Genomic DNA, 24208 nt, shown 5'->3' on the forward strand with positions numbered 1-24208 from the left:
TGAGGTTTAAGCCTTGTTATAATATTGTTACCTCATCAAAAACTTTATTTAAATTCATTATTAATATTATTATTATTATTTTTCCCTCTGGAGACATCTGCTTTGTGCACAAAAAAGTAAAAAAAAAAAAAAAAAGAGAGGGAAGAACAGCCTAAATATACAAGGTTTGTGCGTTAAACATGTGTGAATGAAACAAAACACAACTCCAGGTCTGTTTGTGATGAGGAAACTACACTATAACACAGATCAGAAAATAGCATAATATGTGCCCTTTAAAAATATACACTTTTTATGCAATATAAAAGCAAACTAGATTGTGGGTGAATTAGTAGCCACTGTATTTTTAAGTATATATTTAGATAGAATAGACAGTAGAAATTTTCATGTTTAGATAATAAAAATTTAAATAGCAATATCTGAAATCTGGATCATGGGACACTGAAGCTGTGAATATTGTTTAAACCCTCTGTCCCTGATTTCTGATGTCACTTAAAAACATGAAATTAGTCCATTTTAAATAGTTTGCAATGGTCCAGAGTTCTTCCTCACTTTATGCATTCAGAGCATCCTAATTATTCAATGTGATGAGTTTATAAGAGATTTTCACAACTTTCAGACACAAGAGAGCAACAACGAACATGCTTTCAGTTCATTTCCTGATCTATTTCCTGGTGACACTTTCTAATCAGAAACAAACAGAACACAGTTTGACCTACTCTGACCTCAAGAGCTGCTTTTACATTTTTTTTCTTTCAATTTCAGTGAATTCAATTGTATGTACAGGCATTTAACCTATATTATGTATGCCAATATGTGAAAACTGGAAAAAAAAAACATGGACACCCAAAAGAAGCTGGGCAAGCTTTTATTTAATGGTTTAACAGATTACTTGCCAGGTTCTGTTTGTGGTTAAAGCAGACAAGACAAATAAATAAATAATACTAATACTAATACTAATACAACTACAACAACTACTACAACAACAACAACAACAACTACAACTACTACAACAACAGCAAATACTACAACGACGACTACAACGACGACTACAACGACGACTACAACGACGACTACTACAACGACTACTACAATGACTACTACAGCAAATACTACAGCAGCTACTACAACAACAACTACTACTACTACTACCACTACAACGACTACAACTGCAGCTACAACTACTACAGCAACTACTACAACAAAGACTACTACTACTACTACTACTACTACTACTACTACTACTACTACTACTACTACTACTACTACTACTACTACTACTACTACTACTACTACTACTACTACTACTACTACACGACTACTACTACTACTACTACAACGACTACTACTACTACTACTACAACGACTACTACTACTACTACTACTACTACTACTACTACTACTACTACTACTACTACTACTACTACTACTACTACTAATAATAATAATTTCAAAAACATAATTAAATAAATATACAAGAAAAATGTCTCTACAATATATCTGTACTGGGGCAAGACACATTCTGCTCAAATACATAAAGATGCACTGTGTAACATCATCTGCTTGTTTCTGTTGAGATGTCGTTGCTCTGCCTGGAATGTTCCACAGTGTGACATTAAACAGCTCTACGTTACATTTATTCAGTCACAGGTGGTTTTATCGCTCAAAATACCTACAACAAACAACAACAACAACAAAAAAACAGACATCCTGACCATACTGTAAAACATTCCAGACAAAGCAATGAATGAAAAATTTCCATGGAGAAAAGCATCTGATGGACCCTCCACCAGAAAAGTTACACAATGCACCTTTAAAATATGCATGTGCAGCGCTGTTACTGTAGACTCTGAGGTCACATATTGCTGATAATACAAATATTCACTTCCACCTTGATGCCATGACTCAATAAAGAAGAACTTATCCTTCCTGGAACAGTTTAATAGACAACATCTGGCCCACGTTATCCACAAAACAGAGGACATTGTGTTCTTACAGCGCAGCCAAACAAGGGCTCGGCTGGTAAAATATGGCTACAAAGCACCATTGTTCAAAAATACGCAGTTTACAGTTTAAAAAGGGGCCCACGTTACGCTATTTTCTGATGTATGTTATAATATTTTTTGTCACAAACAGACTTGGAGTTGTATTTTATTTCATTCACACATGTTTAACGCACAAACCCTGCAGTTCCTCTCTCATATAGTCCACCTTGTGATGTCATGTGGTGATACAAGAAGTGCTCCACTGTGTTTTTAAACTCCACACACCTTCACTAGAATCGTTTGGATGATTTCAGCCCTGGAATTGCCAATTTCTACTAAATAAATGTAGAAATTAAAGTAAAAAGTAGCTATTAACTTGAAAACTACTACATGGCATGACATCACAAGGTGGAACAGAGTGTTTTGAGATGTTAAAAAAATAAATAAAAATGTGTGAATGAAACAAAACACAACTCCAGTTATGTTTTTCATGAGGAACTTACACGTTTTTAGCCCATACAAACCCACTGGAGAATAGAGCTGTCAAAAGTAAAAATAAATCTGTAACTAATCAATACAAAATTCGACTAGTATCAAAACTAAATACTCATTTGAGCAGGTATTAATACTAAAAAGTCCCACTGACACACTGCAAAAAAAGATATAAACACTTAAATCTATCAGAAAATGACTTAAAAGTAGTGAAATTGTCTGTCCATGCAGCAAAATAATTTCACTTGACAATTTATCTTAAAATAAAGTGCCTCTAGGCTAGAATTAAGCATCTCAGAACTATTAAGTAGATAATAAATCTGAAAACAAGATGAATAACCAGATATAAGTTTTAAAATCTTGGCCACATCAAAGAAATTTGCAGTGCAGGACAGAAATGAGCCTTTCCTGAATAGTTTTAGAATGAAGTTGAGCTGTATCAGAACAAGTATAAGAGCACATAGACTAGTATACGCCAATGGACCTGGTTTAGACCAGGTTTAGACCCAGACCACTATGGAACCTACCTGGACCACTGAGGGATTACAAAGAAATAAGACCACATGGGAACAAAAAAGAAAGTTCTACCATTTAATGTTGAAAACCACTTTCTATTGTCTAAAGAAAGGGTGTTTTTAACTACCATTGGCCACGTTTACATGATGTTTTTTAATTCAAAATTAATTGTTCGGAATTAAAATATTCTGCTTCGAGTTTACATGGAAATAATAATTCCGAATTGAGGTTTACGTGGAAAACAGGTTAAATCGTCTTTATTTAATTTGGCTCAGGGTCTCGGGGTAGGGAAGGGTTCTGATTGGACAGAGACACGAACGTATTTACTGTATTTTCCGGGCTATAGGGCGTGTGCTCATAAGTCTCCAACCCCATCAAAAAATGACTGCGCACCCCACAATCCAGAGCGCCCTATACACGAATCCACTCGGGTGTCCCAGCACGACTTCAGTAAACTACAAAGCCGCAAACACACACGGAGCAGACAGCGACCGCACAGCGAAAAACACCCACAGACACACTCATCACTCCACGCCGACGAGGAACGGAACGGAGGAACGAACTGAAAAAGCGAGTGCAATGTGCCACTTCTAGACACGACTGAGCAACTGAGTCACTGCGAACACGCCGACAATCCAGCGGTCCCAGACAGCACCCTCCCTACACGCCACAACTGAACAAAGTCACCGTGAACGCCACAAACAAACAAAACCACTAACCCATCCAACTGTTGTGTTTCGTTTAAAGTCCGGTGCATTTTTTTTTTTTTTTTTGAAAATGTTCAATGAAAATGGTGCACAGTACGTTTACTGTTTGTCTGTCAGCTGAGGAGGAGAAGGGAAGAAGGGAACTGAATCAACGGCTGCTCTACCTCAGCCCACTCCCACATCCCGCTCGCAAATCCAAAGAGACGTGGAGGAAAGTCCGAAGTCAGGACTGGTGGAGCCGGATCAGTCCGGATCACGTCAGAAGGACGACCCAACGAGCATGAACCGAATAACCAAAATTATTTTTAAGAAGAATCAACGTTTACATGATCAAGGAATAAATTAATTCGGCTTTAAAATCGGAATAAACCACCCACTTACTTATAATCGTTTCATTAGGAATTAAGTGTTTACATGGGCTTTTTAAAGTGGAATTAATTTTTTTGAACAGAAAATTACCCTTACTGGAAAATGGAAAAATGGGTAAGGTACAAACCCGAGGCACTTCGGCTCAATATATTAAAAGTCCTTTATTACATGAAGGGACGCCAACACGTTTTAACCCTCGTAGAGCACCTGTACGGCTATTTTTTTTACTCTTTTAAGACCCAGTGAAGCGCTGTAAATTTTTTTCTTCATCCGGAATTAATTTTTATTCAGAATTAAATGATTTTTATTTGGAATTAAAGCTCTCATGTAAACGTGGCAACTGTTGTATCAGAATCAGTTTTGAGTCTTCTCTTTAGTATTGAAATTGAGTTTGAATTTTTAGCTTCGTGACAGCAGCACTCACCATGTACACGTCACACAGGCTGTTGACCCAGAAAGCGTGCAGCGCTGAGGTCACAATGTGCAGCTCGTACGTCTCAAAGCTCTGCTCACACTGCCGCACTGTGGAGTAGAGTCTGGACAGGACCCAGCGCTCCATCCGGCCCAGAGGAGCCAGCTACACGCCCGCAGGGAGAGGAAGAAACATCACATTATACACACAACACTGGTTTTATATAAGGTTAAAATTGACTTACAAAGACTTTAATGAGGTAAAGTGTTCCTGAGTTCTGCTTTAAAAGGCTAAACAAGAAAGCTAAACTATCACTATCTAGGAACAAACAATGTGTATTTTTATAATTTTTACTACATTCTTTAAAAAATACTTACTTTTTATATGACATAAAGTAGAATTAAATTTTTAGGAGAATTTGTAAACAATGCAGAACTGTATGTTAAAGGCGCACTGTATAACTTTTCTGGAAGAGGGCCATGTATATTTGTTTTTTGTGATTTTGTGATGTTAAAATTGACTCTTGTGAGCTTTAAGTCAAGTTATAATGTTGTTACCTCCTCAAAAACAGACCTGGAGTTGTGTTTTGTTTCATTCACACATGTTTGAGTAACTCTATTATTAGTCTGTCTACATCTCAAAATGTAGCTCAAAATGCTCTGTTCCACCTTGTGATGTCATGAAGTGGTAATTTTCACGTTAATAGTTCCTTTTGATCAATAGAGAAGAGCAATTCCAGGGCTGAAATGATCCAAATGATTCTTTCTGAGCAAAAGTCTTAATTACAAAAGTAAAATTCAGAAACAGAAACTGCAGCTCCAGAACAGACCTGAGACCCAGTCTTGTAACGATAATCAATTAATCGAACGATAACTTTTAACAAGCTTTATAACTTTTCCAGCTGCAATAAATTCTATTTGCATGCTTGTTTGTTTTCCTCGTCTCTGGGGCTCAAACCCCAGCAGTCGACAATAAACGCATACCCGATAGACACAACGAGCCTAGCCCCCGGGAAAGCCCAAAATCCGCTGAAATCCCACAAGACACCGACACGTTACCAGACAGGACAGAGGCTCCCTCAGAGCGAAACAGGATCATGTAGAGCGGGTTAATACGAACACTTCAAGACCAAAATGACGAGGCCACAGCAGCAGTCACAGAGAGACGAGACACAATATGCCAATGAAAGTCAGTGACTAAAATAACTTTTAAGGGCAATTTTGTTACAGAGACTTAATAATCCATAATGTTTTGGTTATGTTTGGTTCAACAATGGTTTATTCAAGTGCATTTTTGTTAACAAGTCCTTGCTCTAAGCCAGTCTATCTTATTTAGGGCTATTGATTTTTCTTGTCTTGAAATTTTTGTGTTAAATGTTCTTTAGAAAGTAAAGTTTACTAATCATTGAAAGGGTCTAGTTGCATTTTTATTCCATGGTCATTATATTTGTTGAAAATGGTCTTATAATTTCGATATGATCATTATCGCAATCAATTCTTGGTCAATTAATTGTCCAGCAAAATCTGTTATCATTACAGGTCTAGTTGAGACCCAGTCCTGGTCTAGTCCTGGTTTAGTTCGAGTGAAGGTGTATGAAGCACTTCCTGTAGTACGACATGACATCACAAGGTGGAAAAGAGCGTTTTCAGTTTGAGAAGAACTCAGCCTAAATATTCAGAGTTTGTGAATTAAACATGTGTGAATGTAACAAAACACAATTCCAGGTCTGTTTGCGATGAAGAAACAACATTAGAACAATAAAATAGCGTAATATGGGACCTTTAAAGTTGACATATTGTGATTGTGTCTGTTAAATCGTTCTAATCTATCACACTTGAGGATTATTACATTGTGTTTGGGACATTTTAAATCCAAAGTGCTGGGTTTCAGCTGTCATCACAGCATTCTATTGGCCAAATGAAGGGCAGTTAAAATGAATATTGTTAAACTGCTCGATTTTCTGACAAAATAGTGAAATAAAAACACCAGGATCATGTACACCTGGTTAATACGAACAGCTGAAGTCCAAAATGTGGAGCCCAACAGCAGCAGTTACAGAGAGAGGGGACAATTTTTCAACAGAAAGTGAACTGGTTCGATAGTCGAGGGGGCAGTTTAAGAATTCAGCATTGTGGATTTACTGTTTGAATATTTTTGGCAAAATATAATGCAGTAAAAAGTGAAAATTGGCTGTTTCTCTGCAGTACAATGCGCTCAGCCCCTCCTTTTGTTTTGAACGTATTTGTGCCGTACACAAGAAACACTAACGGCGCTAACTGTACGTCAACAATGTCAAAAAGGTTTGTTAGGTCCTTAGGCAAAACACTTCGCCCACATTGCCGTTTATGATGTGTGACTAAAGCCTTATTCGCGCGGGATAAATACAACCTGGGGATGTCTGGTAATTTACAAATTACCGCCCCTCCTTTGTGTTACTTGCAGCGCATTTACACGGGATAAACAAAGTCCGTAAATGACTCTATTTTACTGACACGGACACAGAGATTCAAAGAGAAGAGAACATGGAAAGCAAAGAAAGAGATGAAAAAGACACAATTACAACAACAAACACTGAGATGCAGATTGACACGGGACTAGTGTTATCACTGGAAGTCTGTGTTTGGTGAAATATACTAGGTAATTTGTGGTAGAATATTTACAAATTACAGACATGGCGCATTCATACGGGATACACTTATTCTCTGGCTTTTAACACCGCGTGAGTTGTGTGTTTTTTTTAAAATTATTTTTAATGTATTTTTATTGGTTTTATTTATATATTGCAATTCTATCATTTTGTTCTTATTTTATTTTACTGGTTTTATTATTTTAAGACTAGTATGATTATTTTAGTAGTTTATTTTATCATTTTATTATTGTTCTTATTATGTATTTTTTGGAGCACTTTGGAAACTGTTTGCTTGTGAAATGGGCTGTAGAAATAAAGTGGATTGGATTGAATTGGATTGGGATTAAGATCTCAGGGATCCTCCGCAATTATTACAACTCAACAAATGTCCACAGGTAAAACTAATCCCATGTGAACAGAGCTTAATTCATTGATCGTTTATAGAGCGCCTTTCAAGACACCCAAAAAGCTTAAATCACACACCCCAGGTGAGTCCAGAGCGCCCCATACAGACCCCAGGTGAGTCCAGAGCGCCCCATACAGACCCAGGTGAGTCCAGAGCGCCCGCACGCACCCCAGGTGAGTCCAGAGCGCCACATACAGACCCCAGGTGAGTCCAGAGCGCCCCATACAGACCCCAGGTGAGTCCAGAGCGCCCGCACGCACCCCAGGTGAGTCCAGAGCGCCACATACAAACCCCAGGTGAGTCCAGAGCGCCCGCACGCACCCCAGGTGAGTCCAGAACGCCCCATACAGACCCCAGGTGAGTCCAGAGCGCCCGCACGCACCCCAGGTGAGTCCAGAGCGCCCCATACAGACCCCAGGTGAGTCCAGAGAGCCCCACACAGACCCCAGGTGAGTCCAGAGCGTCCCATACAGACCCCAGGTGAGTCCAGAGAGCCCCACACAGACCCCAGGTGAGTCCAGAGCGCCCCATACGGACCCCAGGTGAGTCCAGAGAGCCCCACACAGACCCCAGGTGAGTCCAGAGCGTCCCATACAGACCCCAGGTGAGTCCAGAGAGCCCGCACGCACCCCAGGTGAGTCCAGAGCGCCCCATACAGACCCCAGGTGAGTCCAGAGCGCCCCATACAGACCCCAGGTGAGTCCAGAGCGCCCCATACAGACCCCAGATGAGTCCAGCGCGCCCCATACAGACCCCAGGTGAGTCCAGAGAGACCGCACGCACCCCAGGTGAGTCCAGAGCTCCCCATACAGACCCCAGGTGAGTCCAGAGCGCCCCATACAGACCCCAGGTAAGTCCAGAGCGCCCGCAGTCTGCCCCAGGACAGCTGTGGCTACAATAGAGTCTAACCAACAATGAATGAGTGAACGCATAAAGCACAGAGTTGTTAGAAAGTTGTCTGGGAACGTGCGACATAAAACTAATCCATTATTATTCATTATTACAGTTTCCCAAAATGGTCCTAAAATGTTTTTATTAAAAAAAGTAATTTTCACTCCATTTGGCCATTAAACCCGCCGTAGATGAGAGAACAGACTTTGTTTTATTTGCTTTACCTTTTCCAGAGTTTCCACTGCGGTGCCGTTGGCCAGAACCCCCAGAGCGAACCTCACCGTCTGCCACATTTTATTACAGAAGTGTCTGGAGCTCACGACCTGGGCCATGGACAGGTTTATGTCCTCCCCTGGAAACACACAACAGCACAGAGCAAAGGAGGAGGAGGAGGAGGAATTACTGTCATGTACAGATGTGTTTTTAAATCAACAACTGGACTCTGAAGATGGTCTCTCATGTATTTGAATAAAAAAGTCCAAGTACAGAGGCACTACAGTCAAGAGTTTGGACACACCCTTTTTTATGTTTTTTCTTTAAACATGCACTGTGTAATAGAGGTGTAACAGTAACGGAAATATCGTGATATCATATCGTCAAAGTTCTCACAATAATATCGTGGACCATCACAATATAATGAATTACAAGTCTCTTTGCTTAAATTAAGAGTTATGGTGCAAAAAAAGACAGAGGGAACTACATAGACCATGATCCTTTACTCCATTTCAGTGCAGACTACAAGAAGAAATAACAGTTCTAACACTTTTAAGTCTTAGTTCTTTGGATTAAATCTTGTCAAGGCGTTTTAAGAGGAAAAAGTTGCATATTCACAGTTTTAGTTGTTTAACCTCTACAAAATATCGTGAAAATATCGTACCGAGAGATTTTGATATTGCTACATCTCTAATCGTGAGTCTCCCCACCATATCGTGAGCTTTCCCACAATATCAAAATAAATATCGTACTATGAACTTCATACAGTGACGATATCGTATTGTGAGACTTGGATATCATTACACCCCTACTATATAACTTTTTGTTTGTAGGTTTGATGCACTGCTGCTTATAAGAAGCTGAAAGAAACAAGGTACTTTATTTGTCTACGTTTTTTGTACTGTGCAACATTTTTTCCTGATGTTTCCTTGGGACAGTCGTCTGCCAGAAGGATGTAGCCATGGTCAATAAACAATAAAGAATGAATGTGATCTGTCTTCAATATGTGAAAATAAATAACCTGAAAATAAGCCAACAGGAACTTTACAGGATAATGTATGTTACAATCCACTTGAGCAGGATAATTTAAACTGTTTGTAATAGATAATTTGGAAATAAGCGTCAAAAGAGTTTCCACCTGAGTGATTTCCCAACAAAATATGTAAGATCCAGCCAGGAATGACAGGAAAACCTCGAACTTAAAAGGTTTTCTGGTGTGGGGTTTCCTACCTGCTCGTCTCTATGTCTACATTCTTGCTATATGTCATTGCTCTGCCTGGAATGTTCCACAGTATGACTTTAAAAAGCTCTACCTTACATTTATTGAATTACAGGTGGTTTTATAGCTCAAAATACGTAGAAAAACATTCTGACTGTGAGCGGCATCGCCTCGCCACAGATGTGACCTGTAACTTGGTCTGGTTTGGTCTCCATGAAGATGGAAAGGTTTAATGCCATACTGTGAAACTTTCCTGACAAAGCGATAACATCTCCATAGAGCAGGTGTGTCAAACTCAAATTCACAGAGGCCAAAATTATAAACTGACAAAGTTGTGGGCCAAACTAAATATTTACAAAAAAATTTCAACAATATCTGCATGTTTTTTCTTTGTTTGAGATATGTAATGTTAAACCTTTTCTTATTCAAATAAATGTTTAATAATAAATTTGCTTAAACACTGAATCCAGAACAAGCACAATATAAAATAATAACACAGTTTAAAATAAATAATGTCTCCATAGTCTTTCTGTAGCCAGCGGGCAGCTCTATACATATTTGATATGATCTCGCAGGCCAAATATAATTATATCGCAGGTCAAATTTGAGTTTGACACGTCTGCCACAGAGAAAAGTGTCTGATGGAGCCTCTACCAGAAAAGTTGAGTTTCTACATTTTATTTACACACAGAAGACCTCAAATATGTGATGCAAGATATGCAAGTTAAACTCAACAAAATATTAACAAAATATTGTTTATATTTTTCATTCAAATGCTCAGAGTAGCCACCCTTTGCTTCGTTGACAGCGCTGTGAGCCTTTGGCCTTTCTTCACTGAGCTTCATGGTGAATATACATGAAATGGTTTTCACTTCACAGCTCTGCCTTGTCAGAGTCAAGAAACACCAAAAGTGCAAAGCATGGTTCAAAGCAAAGGGCTAGTTTTAAAAATATAAAACCTAACACTCAACAAGTTCTGAGTTATTTTGACATAATCTTTTCATAGTTTCATAGTGTTTCACTGAGAATCTACAGTGTAAATAAACAGAAATAAAGAAGAAATAAATAAATGAATAAGTGTCCAAACTTCTGACTGGTCGTGTACATTGTGCCATATTTTCCGGGCTATTAGACGCACTCTTAAGCCTCTAACCCCATCAAAAAATGACCGCGCGCCACACAATCCAGAGCGCCTTATACACGAATCCACTCAGGTGTCCCAGCACAACAGAACACACAAACACACACGGAGCAGGCAGCGATCGCACAGCGAAACACACCCACAGACACACTCATCACTCCACACCGACGAGGAACGGAATGGAGGAACGAACCAAAAAAGCGAGTGCAATGTGCTACTTCTAGACACGACTGAACAACTGAGTCACTGCGAACACGCCGACAATCCGTTGGTCCCAGACAGCACCCTCCCTACACGCCACAACTGAACAAAGCCCAGAGTCACCGTGAACGACACAAACAAACAAAACCACTCACCCATCCAACTGTTGTGTTTCCTTTAAAGTCCGGTGCGGTTTATTTGTGAAAAAAGTTCGAAGATAGACCATTTAATGACAGTGCGTCTTATAATCCAGAGCACCTAATAGTGCGGAAAATACGGTATAATCAGCTCTTGATGTCAAAATAGGTTTGCTGTGTACTGTCTGCATCTGATTATAATGTATTTTCTAAGATGCAGGAAATGCGCAGTTAGCATGCTAGTGGTTTTTAGCCTTACGAAGATGCAAGCTCTGTTCGTGGTCTCTCAAAGTTGTGAAAAGTGTTTATAAACTTGGAAACTAACTTTGGACCACTGCAAAGCTGTTTAAACTGAACTAGTCCTGTTCAGTCATTTTGTTTACATAATAAATCATAAAAGTTATTTATTCAACCATCTAAAGCTCAACTCTTATCATAGTATCATTATTGTGACAGGCCGAGTTGGTGTCTTTCCAGAGCAGGTACGTTCTGTATTCACTGAACTTTAGGTACAGATTAGCATTGGGCGTTTCTATCGGAGCTCGGAGCATTTGTTCCCAGGGAAAGGTGATACGTCTGGGCACTTCCACTTAAAGAGGCGTAAAGAAAGAACGCTGCTGTGGCTGAGCCTGGAGAATGTTAAATGTACACAGGTGTCCATAGATTAGAGCGCACACAAAAGGCGACTGTCAGTGTCACAAAGCTGAGAAGAGCAGAGCAAGAGAAGAGCACAAAAAAAAAGTGATATTGGGGATGTAGTTTTGAAGATATACAAAGACTAATGGGCTCCAAAAAGCAAACAATAACAAACACATGTGTCCCAAATGAGAACATAAAGTCATATCACTGCACTAAGGGTCATTTTTGTAATTTCACATTTGCGTGATACTTAAAAGAACTGTGTGTGTAACATGAGCTCTTAATGTTTAAAAAAAAGTCCTAAAATCACAGCTGAACCTGAGCAGCTTCATGTGAAAGCTTAGAACGGAGCTGCAAAGGCTGAACACGATTCATGACAGGCTGCAGGCGCTGGAGTTTAGGTGGTGACCATTTAGATAAGAGAGAAGCATTTTATACCAACTTTAAACCAACTCTTTCTGGTTTTCTGATTGGATAATTGTGTTTTATAACTAAAAATAAGTCAGCATTATAGTTTTTATCTGTAAAAGTGATATTTAATTTGAACATATCATATCTGGAGACACAGATGGGTCGTGTTTATGGTAAGTTTAAGCACATTTCTGTTGGACTGACATTTAGACAATGTTGGAAACATTTAGACACACATTTTTGTCAATATCACCCACCGTTTTGACAGGTGAACTGCTGTCAAAAGCACATATCTTAACTCCTAGAAGTGTAATCTACCACAGATCATGCGTGCACAGTGACATGAGCCTTACCCTGGGTCCTGTGGGAGCAGAGGGCCCAGCGCAGAGCGTCTGTCCCACACGGAGGAATCCCCTTTGGGAAGTCTTTGGTCTGAGGAACAGAGGGAGGTTTAGAGAGAGAGAGAGAGAGAGGGGAGAGCACTGAACTGTATGTGTGTGTATGCTTGTGTGTGTGTCTGTGTGTATACGTGTCTGTGGTTGTGTGTGTCTGTCTGTGTGTGTACGTGTCTGTGGTTGTGTGTGTGTGTCTGTGTGTGTACGTGTGCGTTTGCGAGGCAGGAGGGCTGACCTGTGCTTCCATGGCAACCAGCTGCTCCCGGGGATCCAGGTTTCCGGCCCTGACCTTCTGCTGCAGGCTCTGAGAGAGACACAGAGACACAGTCATACAGTTTTACAGTTGTACAGCAGACTGCACAGCAGAGTGAACACAGACCCATGAGGATTCACTGTGGGAACAGTGTGAGTAATACAATAATGGTATATTCATGTTTGGATTTGTTCAGTCTAAGATTACAAACAGCTGCTGCAGAAATCTCTTTTCCAACTCCCATTGTAACTGCATATTCTAGTCTTTTTAAATAATACATAAACACTATATCTCTTATTAATTTTAAAGTAAACATGCAGAGTCACTTCTTGGACTTAAATTGGTTTCACTGACGTATTTTAAATGTACAATAACCAGAGCTCTCACACGTTTAGGACCCATGTACACGAGAATGCTTGAGAATAAAACTGACAAAATATTTGATCAGAAGTGCCTTTCATTTAGACGGTGACGGTGTTTTTGGGGCTTAAAAATGCAAAAATCTGAAACCACCCTCCAGAGTGGAAAAGTTGAACAGGCTCCGCCGTAGTGTTTCCGTCTACACTGCCCAAGAAGCAAAACTCTGGTCAGATGCGCTCAGGTCGCGTACGCGTTTACCTCACATACATACAGTACACAGAAACAAACATGTCACCTGGCATGCATACACAATCGAATTCCACACACTTCTGCGTCACCGTATGCACGCAGATTTACTCCTGAAAACACTCGTCTGAAGTGAAGACGTGACGCCACTTTTGCGTCTTCTGTTCAGACCGTCATCATATAAACGTAGACTTAAAAAGGTTCCACAATCAGAACTGAACCTGTGTTACCAGATCCTTCACCTGCAGACAAAGACACATTCAAGTGTTTCTCATCCTCAGTTTATGCTCAGGTCTCATGTGAAGCTCAGAACCTCCAGAATTCCCTGTCTAAGCTGCACAGGCTGCACTAGCACTGATTCTGGATCGACTGCAGATGCTGGGGTTTAGGTAGTGACCATTCAGATCAGAGAGACGCATTTTAAGTTTTAACCAAATGGATTCCAGCTTTGAAACTGGCAACACAAATGAGTCATGCGAGGCTCATTCTGCTTTCTGACTGGATAATAGTCTTGAGGACCAAAACACACAAATTATAACATAAATAAATTGTCCATCATGTCCAATGTTTGTGTAATTAATCATATCTGGTGACATAGTTAGGTCATGTCTATAGAGTTTAAAATAAATAAAATAATCTTATGATTTCTTTAAAAGTTCTCAAACCTGACTGTGAGCTTTAAGTCATGTTATAATGTTGTTTTCTCCTCAAAAACAGATCTGGGGTTGTGTTTTGTTTCATGCACACATGTTTGTGTAACACTTTATTATTAGTCAGTCTACAGCTGCAAATCTCAAAATGCTCTGTTCCACCTTGTGATGTCATCAAGTGGTAGTTTTCAATTTACCGGCTCCTTTTACCTTTTGTTCAGTAGATTGGCAATTCCAGGGCTGAAATTATCCAAATGATTCTAGTGAAGGTGTGTGGAGTTTAAAGGGCCTATCGCATGTAAAATAATTCTTTTCACATTGTATCTTCTGCACATAAACAAGCATAATTTGGGTTTTGGAACATCCATTACACAATAGTTCTGAAATCTTACTGATTTCTTGGAGTCAGTCACAGACCAGGAACTATGAAAGTCCGACTATTGCTCCTCCCCCCGCCCGTCCTGAGAAAACACAGGCTCCGCCCTCCAAACGTGACGTACACTCTGAGTGAGCCGCCCTTCCTCCGCCATCTCAGGGGAGGGAGGGGGAGACAGACGTGCGCCCTGATAGTGACAGGAATAAACTTTTATTCATCATGGAGATACAGCGCGTTCAGCCGCATGTGTTGGACCCGGAATCGGACGAGGACTTTGAGGAGCACGAAGCTCAAGCACCGCGTCCACATCAGCTGAACATTACTGATTGGTAAAGTATTAATAAACACTAGTAGATAAACTTATTATATCCTGTTCACTGCAGTGTAGAACAATGAGCTTATGCTGTCGCTTTTGTTTAGGTGTTTATGTGGGAATTGTCAGTCGATGTGGGGTGGAGGTGATGGAGCGGGGGAAGGAGGCGGGTGCGAAGTGCGTTCTGCTACGTCAAACGCGTCATAGGTGTATCCGCCGCGTCATCGTTGTAGCAGCTTTAGTTCGTTGTCATGTTGGAAGGTGGAAGAAATACGCTGCAATTTGTTTAAAAAAACGCCGAATCAATCTAAAAACCACTTCGACGACATATTAAGGCCCACACATCACTCTTAGAAGGTAGAAAGCTCTGAAAAGTTGATTTTACATGAGATGGGCCCTTTAAGAGAAGAACTCAGCCTAAATATGCAGAGTTTGTGTGGTAAACATGTGTGAATGAAACAAAACACAACTCCAGGTCTGTTTGTGACGAGGAAAAAACATTAAAACATACCCTAGATCAAAAAATAGCATAATACTGGGCACTTTAATTTCAGTAGCTTTATACAAATTGTTGACATGTGTATTTTGCAGTCTGTACCCTTCCACCTCGGCTTTCACTATTAGTACAGCTACTTTTACGAGCACTCCCTCTATAACCACTCATTAAATTAAATCATGAGTCCACTATAGCGCTTACCGGACACTTAAAGACATTTTAATTGCCTGAATCATTCACACGTCACACCCTAAACTCTGTGGTAAAAGCTGCCTCTGCCCCCACAGCTTGGCACAGACATGGGTGCCATAATTCTGCCAGTCAGTACCAGCCTTAATGGTAAAATGTGTTGCTCAAGGACACAAAGATAATAAACCAGCCACATTTCCACATTTAAGTAAGTGAGAAAACATCTTTACGAATCACTGCTTCAGCTTAAAGGGTACTTACACTAGTTAATGTTGTTTAGTCGTCACAAACAGACCTGGAGTTGTGTTTTGCTCCATTCACACATGTTTAACACACAAACCCTGCGTATTTTGTTCTTCTCTCAAACAGAAAACACTCTGTTCCACGTTGTGATGTCACGTGGTAATACAGAAAGCGCCCCACTGTGCTTTTAAACTCCATACACCTTCACTAGAATCATTTTGGATCACTTCAGGCCTGGATTTGCCTACTAATCTCTACTGAGCTGAAGGTAAATGGTAGCGATTCATTTGAAAAATACAACTACCAAGAGACCAAGACCAGGACCACGGCCCACTGAGACCAAATCAAGACCATCTTTGTCATTCTCTACATTTATTTCTATTTTACAGTTATTTTGGCACATTTATATTAATGTTTTTATAAATCTATCTCCATTTTATCAGATTAATGTTAATTTAACCATAAAATAAACCAAGAAAACTGCACTTGGACCCTCACTCACAGTTTGAGAACTCCTTCTTTAAGAGAACTTCCACTGGCACTTTACAGAAAACGGCTTCAAAGTGAATAAAGTGGGTAGGATTTTAAGCAGTTAATCCCCTATAGAAGTAAAATACTCTCTTTAATTGTTTATTTTATTGGATTTTATTGTTTATTTAGTGTCTTAAATCATAAAAAATTGTTAAATTATGATGTTTCTTCTCACTAAAACCTCTTATTAACAACATTTTCTGTCTCCTCCGCGTGTTTCGTGGTTGTGTTGTTGTCGGTGTCGCGGTGCCCGGTGAAAAGTCGGGCCGGAGTCGTGTTGTTTCAGCTGGGGTGCGTTTGTTTTCCTCACCTCCAGAGACGAGCCGTGGATGACGTCCAGCGGGTCAATAACGTTTCCCAGAGATTTACTCATTTTCCGCCCGTGTTTGTCCCGGACCAGCGAGTGGAGCAGGACCTGGGACCAGACACGAAAATATACACACGTACATGAATATACAAATACACAAAAGACACACAGATATACACACAAATACACAAAAGACACACAGATATACACACAAATACACAAAAGACACACAGATATACACACAAATACACAAAACACAGATATACAAAATACACAAAAGACACACACATACACACAACACACAAATACAGACACAAAATACACACAAACACAAATACACAAAATACACAAAAGACACACAGATATACACACAAATACACAAAAGACACACAGATATACACACAAATACACAAAAGACACACACATACACACACATATACACACAAATACACACAAATACACACACATACATGTACAAATACACAAAAGACACACAGATATACACACAAATACACAAAAGACACACAGATATACACACAAATACACACAAATACACACAATACACACACATACACACAAATACACAAAAGACACACACATACATGTACAAATACACAAAAGACACACAGATATACACACAAATACACTAAAGACACACACAAATACACAAAAGACACACACATACACATACACAAAAGACACACATATATACACACACAAACACACACATACACACAAATGCACAAAAGAAACATACATATACACACAAATACACAAAAGACACAGGCATGCACACACAAATACACAAAAGACACACACATATACACGCATATAAACACACAAATATATGAAAGACACACACAAATACAAACACACAAACACATACACACATATACAAATACACAAACAAAAATACACACAGACACACACACACACACACACAAACAAACACATAAACACACAAAAGACACAGACATACACACATACATACACACAAAAACATACAAATACACAAAAGACACACACAGACATACACAAACACACACACATACGCAAACACACAAATACACAAAAAACACAGACACTCAAACACATAAACACACAAATACAAAAAAGACACAGACAGACACACAAACACACACGCACACACACACACACACTCAAGGAAATAAAGCATTTTGAGCATTTTGAGCTTTGGAGCATGTATGTATGAATGAATGTGAATGAAAAAAAACACAGGTCTGGTTTTAATGAAGTTGTATTGTTGTGTGTGGTATTTTACCTGTTTGAACGGCAGCTGCCCGGTGAGCTCAGTGCCCAACATCACCATGCGTGCCACCCAGAAGAAGATCAGATCACTGCCCGTCTCCAGCAGCGAGTTTGGATAGAACTGCTCCAGGTCTTTAGTCTGGGGAGAAACGTACAACTTTTTATAACAATACGTGTTACTAATAGTGATGCGACGTGACGAGACATGTCACGAGATTCGACTCACGAAAACGAGAACGAGAAAAGACGAGATTTTCCCATTTTTAAAACATAAATTGTGCCATTCAGTTCACGATTCTGGCTCCAAAATGTTTTTATGTGTTTAATTTTGCAGTTTTGGAGTCATTGTAGCACTGCTTTTCGTTATTACAGCTTCCCAAGCGGAGGTATTCTGCAAAATTAAGCTTTTTAATCCAACGCAAATGTAAAACTATGTGGAAAAAAATCTCACGAGATCATTTTCCTCATGTGTGCACGGTCTTGTGGCAATTTTGTCCCATCTCTAATTACTAAAAAAACTTTATTTAACACATTACTAATAATAATAACAATCTTATGTCAATCTACAGTGGAAAATAAGTACAATTATCAGGAGAGATCGCTACATTACTCAAACATGCATGGATGAAATATAGGACCGTACCTGTTGAGGCCAGCCCAGCATCGCGAAGGGGAAGAGCCCAGAGGAAAACCAAGTGTCCAAAACATCAGGATCTAAACACAACAAACGAAATCAAGTCAAACATTGGCCTGTCACAATAACAAATGTTCAAACTCTACACAGTATATCGCTACAGAGAAATATTGTGATAAATGATAATACAGAAAACATTTCATTCCACTGACATAAAGCAGGAAAATCCCAGTAAACCAGTTTTAAAAAGACAGTATCATAAAATCACATGAGCTGCAAGAAATAAATAACAGAATGAACTAATAATAAATAGCCATAGAAGTCATTTATTCTACCCTGTACAGCTCAAAACTTACCTTATTATATAAAAATTGAAAAAATCTGCCAACTATCACAAAGAAAATGTATACCCAATAAGTAGAGCCCCAAAATATACAGTTCCAGCTGTCATATACTGAATTATAAGTTGATATAGTAAATATTGTGACCTAGTCCACTGTTTAACTCAGGGGTGGGCAATTATTTTTTTCATGGGGCCACATGAGAAACAGAAAATATTGTGAAGGGCCGGGCCAAAATGCTTAACTGAATTCTGCATAATATTGTATTTCTTTATAAAAAGCAGTAAATATTATTGTTTTGACAAGCTGCTCAGACTGGTAAGAGTTTATGTTGTGACTAAGCAATGAAAAAATGAAACCGCCGAACAAATACGTCATTTAAAAAACACCTCTAAACTAAAAGCAATGCAGCTTTAGTCCATGCATGAGGTAAAATTATAAAATATGTTTATTTTGTAATTCCAAATGAGCTTAAATGGGCCAGTCAGAGTCGACCAAAGGACCGTGTGTGGCCGAGGAGCTGGATAATGCCCAGGTCTGCTTTAACTGGAAGTGACTGGTTTAATTAATTAAATTCATTTTTAAACGTTTATTTTGGTTAAAGCCTAAAATATAAGAATGTTTTTAGTACAAGCGTCCTTACAGAATGTTCTGGAGTATGGTTTTAATTTTCTATTTCCATGGAGTCATGCAAGTGACATGTCACCTACAGAAAGTTTGGTTTTAAGCCACATGCTCTGAATTATTAAATGCAGAAAATGAGAAAAAGATGTAAACTGAAATTCATAACCTATGCATTTCAGAAAGTATTTTGATGGCAACAGAGAGACACCAGTTTTAGTCCAACCCACATTGTTCACTCAGAATCAAAGTTAAAGTGTGTGCTATTGTAAATATAAATGATAAATTTGCAACAAAAAAAATAAAAATAATAATAATAATAAAAAATGACAGCAATTAGAGAGTAAAAAACAACAACACTGATAGAATCCCATCCAAATGTTCAGCACAATGCACACACTAGAAACTTTTTTTCCTGATAGTTTAAACATGATTTCAACAAAATAAAGGTGTTTTTTTATATTTGTAACTCATATTTGTAAATAATAATTTCTGGGTGTGTTAGAGGAGTTTTTCTAGGTAACAGTTCTGGAATTCGCTAGTGTGCCCTAAAAAATGTCCAAATTGGGAAAACGAGTGAGAATGTTGTTATATAAATCTTATGTATAACGATTTCAGATGTGTTTTAGTAGAAGTTGGTTTAACCTGGCACTTTCAGCAAAGGTCTGACACAATCTCACACAGTTTATTCCCTGTAGTGGAGCATGGTGAGAGTGGTAGAAAGAACTGAGAGGGTGGTGTTCACAGTTTCAGCTAAAAAAAACCTCATAATTCAAACTCTCACACAGAGATACAGGCCCACAGCGCTCACCTTGTGTCAGTGAGATACTTTCAGGTGTGACTCCGTACTTGACTGAGGCTCTGTGACGGGCCTCGTCTTCACTCCGACCCCAAACCCACTGCTGTAAAACACAACACAATACAAGGAGAAAAGGTAAAAAGCACAGACTGTATAAAGAAATGGACTGAGGGAGTGTCACGTCACCCATAGTGTTCAACTCCAGTCAAACGAAGCTCATCGAGGGTGGCAGTTATATAGGACCTTACAGCACTCTAGAGGCTAATATTATTTTATACAGACGGGGGATTATATACTGCAGATTTCTGTTGTAATATATAGCATGATCATGGGAATTTATCTTTCCAATATGTCATAGCAAAGTACAATGTAATTAATACGAAAACCTGACAAAATTGTGAAATAAAAACACCAGGGAACACACGAACATTTTAAGACCAAAATGACGAGGCTCACAGCAGCAGTTACAGAGAGAGGGATGACAATATTTCAGTGTAAGTTGATGGGAGTCGATGGAGCCATGTTCATTTCATAATTCACTTCATAATTGGAACGCAGAGCCAAAGTAAGTAACTTGCATTTTTTTATGTGGCCATATCTGACATCTGTACTCTGCAAGGTGCACTCTGTAACTTTTCTGGTGGAGGGTCCGTCCAGTACTTTTTTCCATGGAGATGTTTCACAGTTTCACCAGTCAGATCTGTGGAGAGGTGACCCCGCTCACAGTCAGATTGCCAGTTTTTCTATTAATTTTAATTTTTTTTTCTTTTAACTTTTATTGCCACAAATCAATTCACATCAACAGTGTCCTGAGACTGGGCCTTCAAACTATTTATATATTTACTTTTTCCCCCCTCTAGAAGAAGAAAAAGAGAAAAAAATTGCAAAAACGAATAAAAATAAAAAAAATAAAAATGAAAAATAAGGCATGTTAGGGCATACGTGTCTTATTTGAAAAAGTCAATAATTGGGCTCCACTTCTTTTCAAAAGTCGGCACCTTGAGCTGTAGTTGAGCCGTTAACAGTTCCATTGTATAAACTTGTCTGATTTTTGATATCCACTGATCAACGGTTAGTGTTTCAGGTTTCAGCCAGTAGATAGTGATCATTTTCCTTGCAGTCATCAGAAGAAGATGCAGCAGAAAGCACTGATCATGAGAGAGACAGTCAGGAAATGTATCAAGCAAAAAGATCTTTGGGTCCATCAACAGGTCCACAGCCAATATATTTTGTAGAACATCTTTAACATCAATCCAGAAACGTTTTATATTGGGGCAGTTCCAAAATATGTGAGTCTGGTCGCCCACAAATCCACAATACCTCCAACATTTGTCACTAAGACTGCATTTCGAAATAAAAGTTTTAAGCGGGGTTCTAATTTCTAGGTATTTTTGGGCAGTAAAATCATCTGTAGTTGAATAAATGTAAGGTAGAGCTGTTTAATGTCATACTGTAGAACATTCCAGGCAGAGCAATGACATATCCATAGAAATAAGCATGTGACAGAAAAAAACCTTTAAGTTTACTTAGATAATTATAAAGCTGATGAAATACTTGACAAGAAATAGTATTCTTTGGATAATGTGAAGGAACATACTGTATTTGGAACACGGCGGCAGGTTAGCTTTGTCCATTTATATAAACTAGGGTGACCAGACGTCCCTATGTTCCCAGGACAGTCCCAGTTTTGAGCCCCGTGTCCCCTGTCCCAGCGGATTTATCCAAAACCAGCGATTTGTCCCAGTTTTATACAAGAAATGTCCCAGGTGTCCCTATTTTTGACCAGTTTGATCCCTGCCAACAGTAAACAGAGGCACTGGTTGCGATTTGTTTCGGTAAAATACAGAAAAGCTGCTTAAAAATGACCAAAACACAAAGAAAATGTGACTATACTGACTCACATGGGCCGAGTACAGAACAATTTTCCTTAATTACCATATTTTCCGCACTATAGGGCGCTCTGGATTATAAGTCATTGAATGGTCTATTTTCAAACTTTTTTCACATATAAACTGCACCGGACTATAAGGCGCATTAAACAAAACACAACAGTTAGATAAGTCAGTCAAACTTTATTTAACGCGTTCACAATAACTCTCAACTTTGTTCAATTGTAACTTGTAAAAAAAATCCTATCTGAGACGCTTGTCTTGTTAGTGTATTCACAATAAGTCATAATTGTTCAAACTGTTGGGCGATTACGGCGTCCAGCACGTCCACATCCCTCTTGTCATGATCCGAGTCAGTGTGGTTACTGTTCCCTGGCAGTTCAGTGATGATTCTGGTCTTGGTGAAAGCTCGATCCACAGTTGATACTGATCCTGAGCCCGGGCGTCCACGATCTGTTGGCAGATCGTGGCGTAAGTCGCTCGGCGCTGTCTCCCTGTCTTGGTGAATGTGTGTTCTCCTTCTCTCATCCACTGCTCCCATGCAGCTCACATTTTCACTTTATAACAGCCTTGAGTTTAAAGTGGGCGTTGTGAGCGTGTCTCTTGACAGGTGCATTTTGATATTAAAAGAAATCACAGTATGTATTACTCCTGATGCTCCTGACTACAAGAGCCGTAACGCCGCAAGTGATGCGGCTTTGTAGTTTACTAAAGTCGTACCAAGAAGCCCCAATAAATTCATATATAAGGCGCTCTGGATTATAAGGCACGCAGTCGTTTTTTGATGAAATTAAAGGCTTTTAAGTGCGCCCTATAGTGCGGAAAATACGGTACGCACTCCTTCATTTGGTCACCCTAATATAAACAGTCTGTGGTTCAAAGACGACGAGCTTTCGTTGGCTACTCAGTTTTCATACTTATTTCACTTTTTAAACTTGTTACAGAACTTTCCCAAACCCGTCCACAGACCTCGTTCGTGTCGGAGGCGTTGGGCAGCTCCACTCTGTACGCCGGGATCTGATGTCCCCACCACAGCTGTCTGGAGATGCACCAATCACTGCGGAGCACAGAGACGCACTGTTAGAGCTGTACATTTAATACAAGGCTTCATTCATCCATCATCCGACACTGAAGGGACCCGTCACGATTGTCCACAAAAGAGAGGCTGGTTTTTGTGACATATTATGCATTAGTTTAGCTTATACTGGTTTTTAAAGGGCCCTTGTCACACTGTTTTCTGATCTGTTATAATGAAGTTACCTCATCAAAAGCAGACCTGGAGTTGTGTTTTGTTTCATTCACACATGTTTAACACACAAAACCTGCATATCTAAGCTTTAATTCTTCTCTCAAACATAAAACACTCTATACATAATACAGAAAGTGCTCCACTGTGTTTTTAAACTCCACACGCCTTCACAAGAATCATTTGAATCATTTCAGCTCTTAAACATTTACAAATTTCTAAGCAGTAAGAATAGTGTTGCAGCTCCCTCTACTGACGGCAAAAGGCATAAACACTAAGGCAAGGTAAGTTTACAGTATTTGCATAGCACAATTTGCACATAAAGTAAATCAAAGTGCAATAACAAAGTTCCTTTTAGCTGTGATTTAATGGAGATTCAACTTGGTCAAATTCAAATAAATCATACGATGGAAAGGATTAATAAATAAATAGTGGATTTCCCATAACTAATATTAAAAGTACATTATAAAAAAGTACATTATACATACATTATATAAATAAAATGTGACTTGCTGAAATGAGTATCTAGTTTCGATATCAGTGTTAGTATCCATTAGTATCCAATTTTCCATACTTTTGACCTATCACATGTTCAGCCATTGATTTAAACAAAACGTTTTGTTAATTAGCATAAAAATACCAAAAAAAACAAAAACATTCTGCCTGGAATGTTTCACAGTGTGAC

At 39.1% G+C, this 24208-nt stretch overlaps 1 protein-coding gene across 2 annotated transcripts in view; it reads right to left on the reverse strand.

Annotated features, from left to right (window-relative positions):
• The window catches only part of vars2 (valyl-tRNA synthetase 2, mitochondrial), a 63395-nt gene that overhangs the window by 23934 nt on the left and 15253 nt on the right, over positions 1-24208 (reverse strand). For both annotated transcript variants that reach the window (XM_055157445.1, XM_055157446.1), the window contains exons 17-25: positions 23247-23334; positions 20401-20491; positions 18637-18707; positions 18007-18132; positions 16728-16832; positions 12996-13064; positions 12719-12797; positions 8629-8756; positions 4491-4643 (exon numbers count right to left, since the gene is read on the reverse strand). In XM_055157445.1, coding sequence (XP_055013420.1) covers positions 4491-4643; positions 8629-8756; positions 12719-12797; positions 12996-13064; positions 16728-16832; positions 18007-18132; positions 18637-18707; positions 20401-20491; positions 23247-23334 — 910 coding nt within the window. The remainder of the gene's footprint in view (positions 1-4490; positions 4644-8628; positions 8757-12718; positions 12798-12995; positions 13065-16727; positions 16833-18006; positions 18133-18636; positions 18708-20400; positions 20492-23246; positions 23335-24208) is intronic.

The sequence above is a fragment of the Boleophthalmus pectinirostris genome, unplaced genomic scaffold, assembly GCF_026225935.1.
Source record: "Boleophthalmus pectinirostris isolate CB_2022bp ecotype Guang Dong unplaced genomic scaffold, ASM2622593v1 HiC_scaffold_21, whole genome shotgun sequence".
In the NCBI taxonomy this organism is placed as follows: Eukaryota; Metazoa; Chordata; class Actinopteri; order Gobiiformes; family Gobiidae; genus Boleophthalmus; species Boleophthalmus pectinirostris.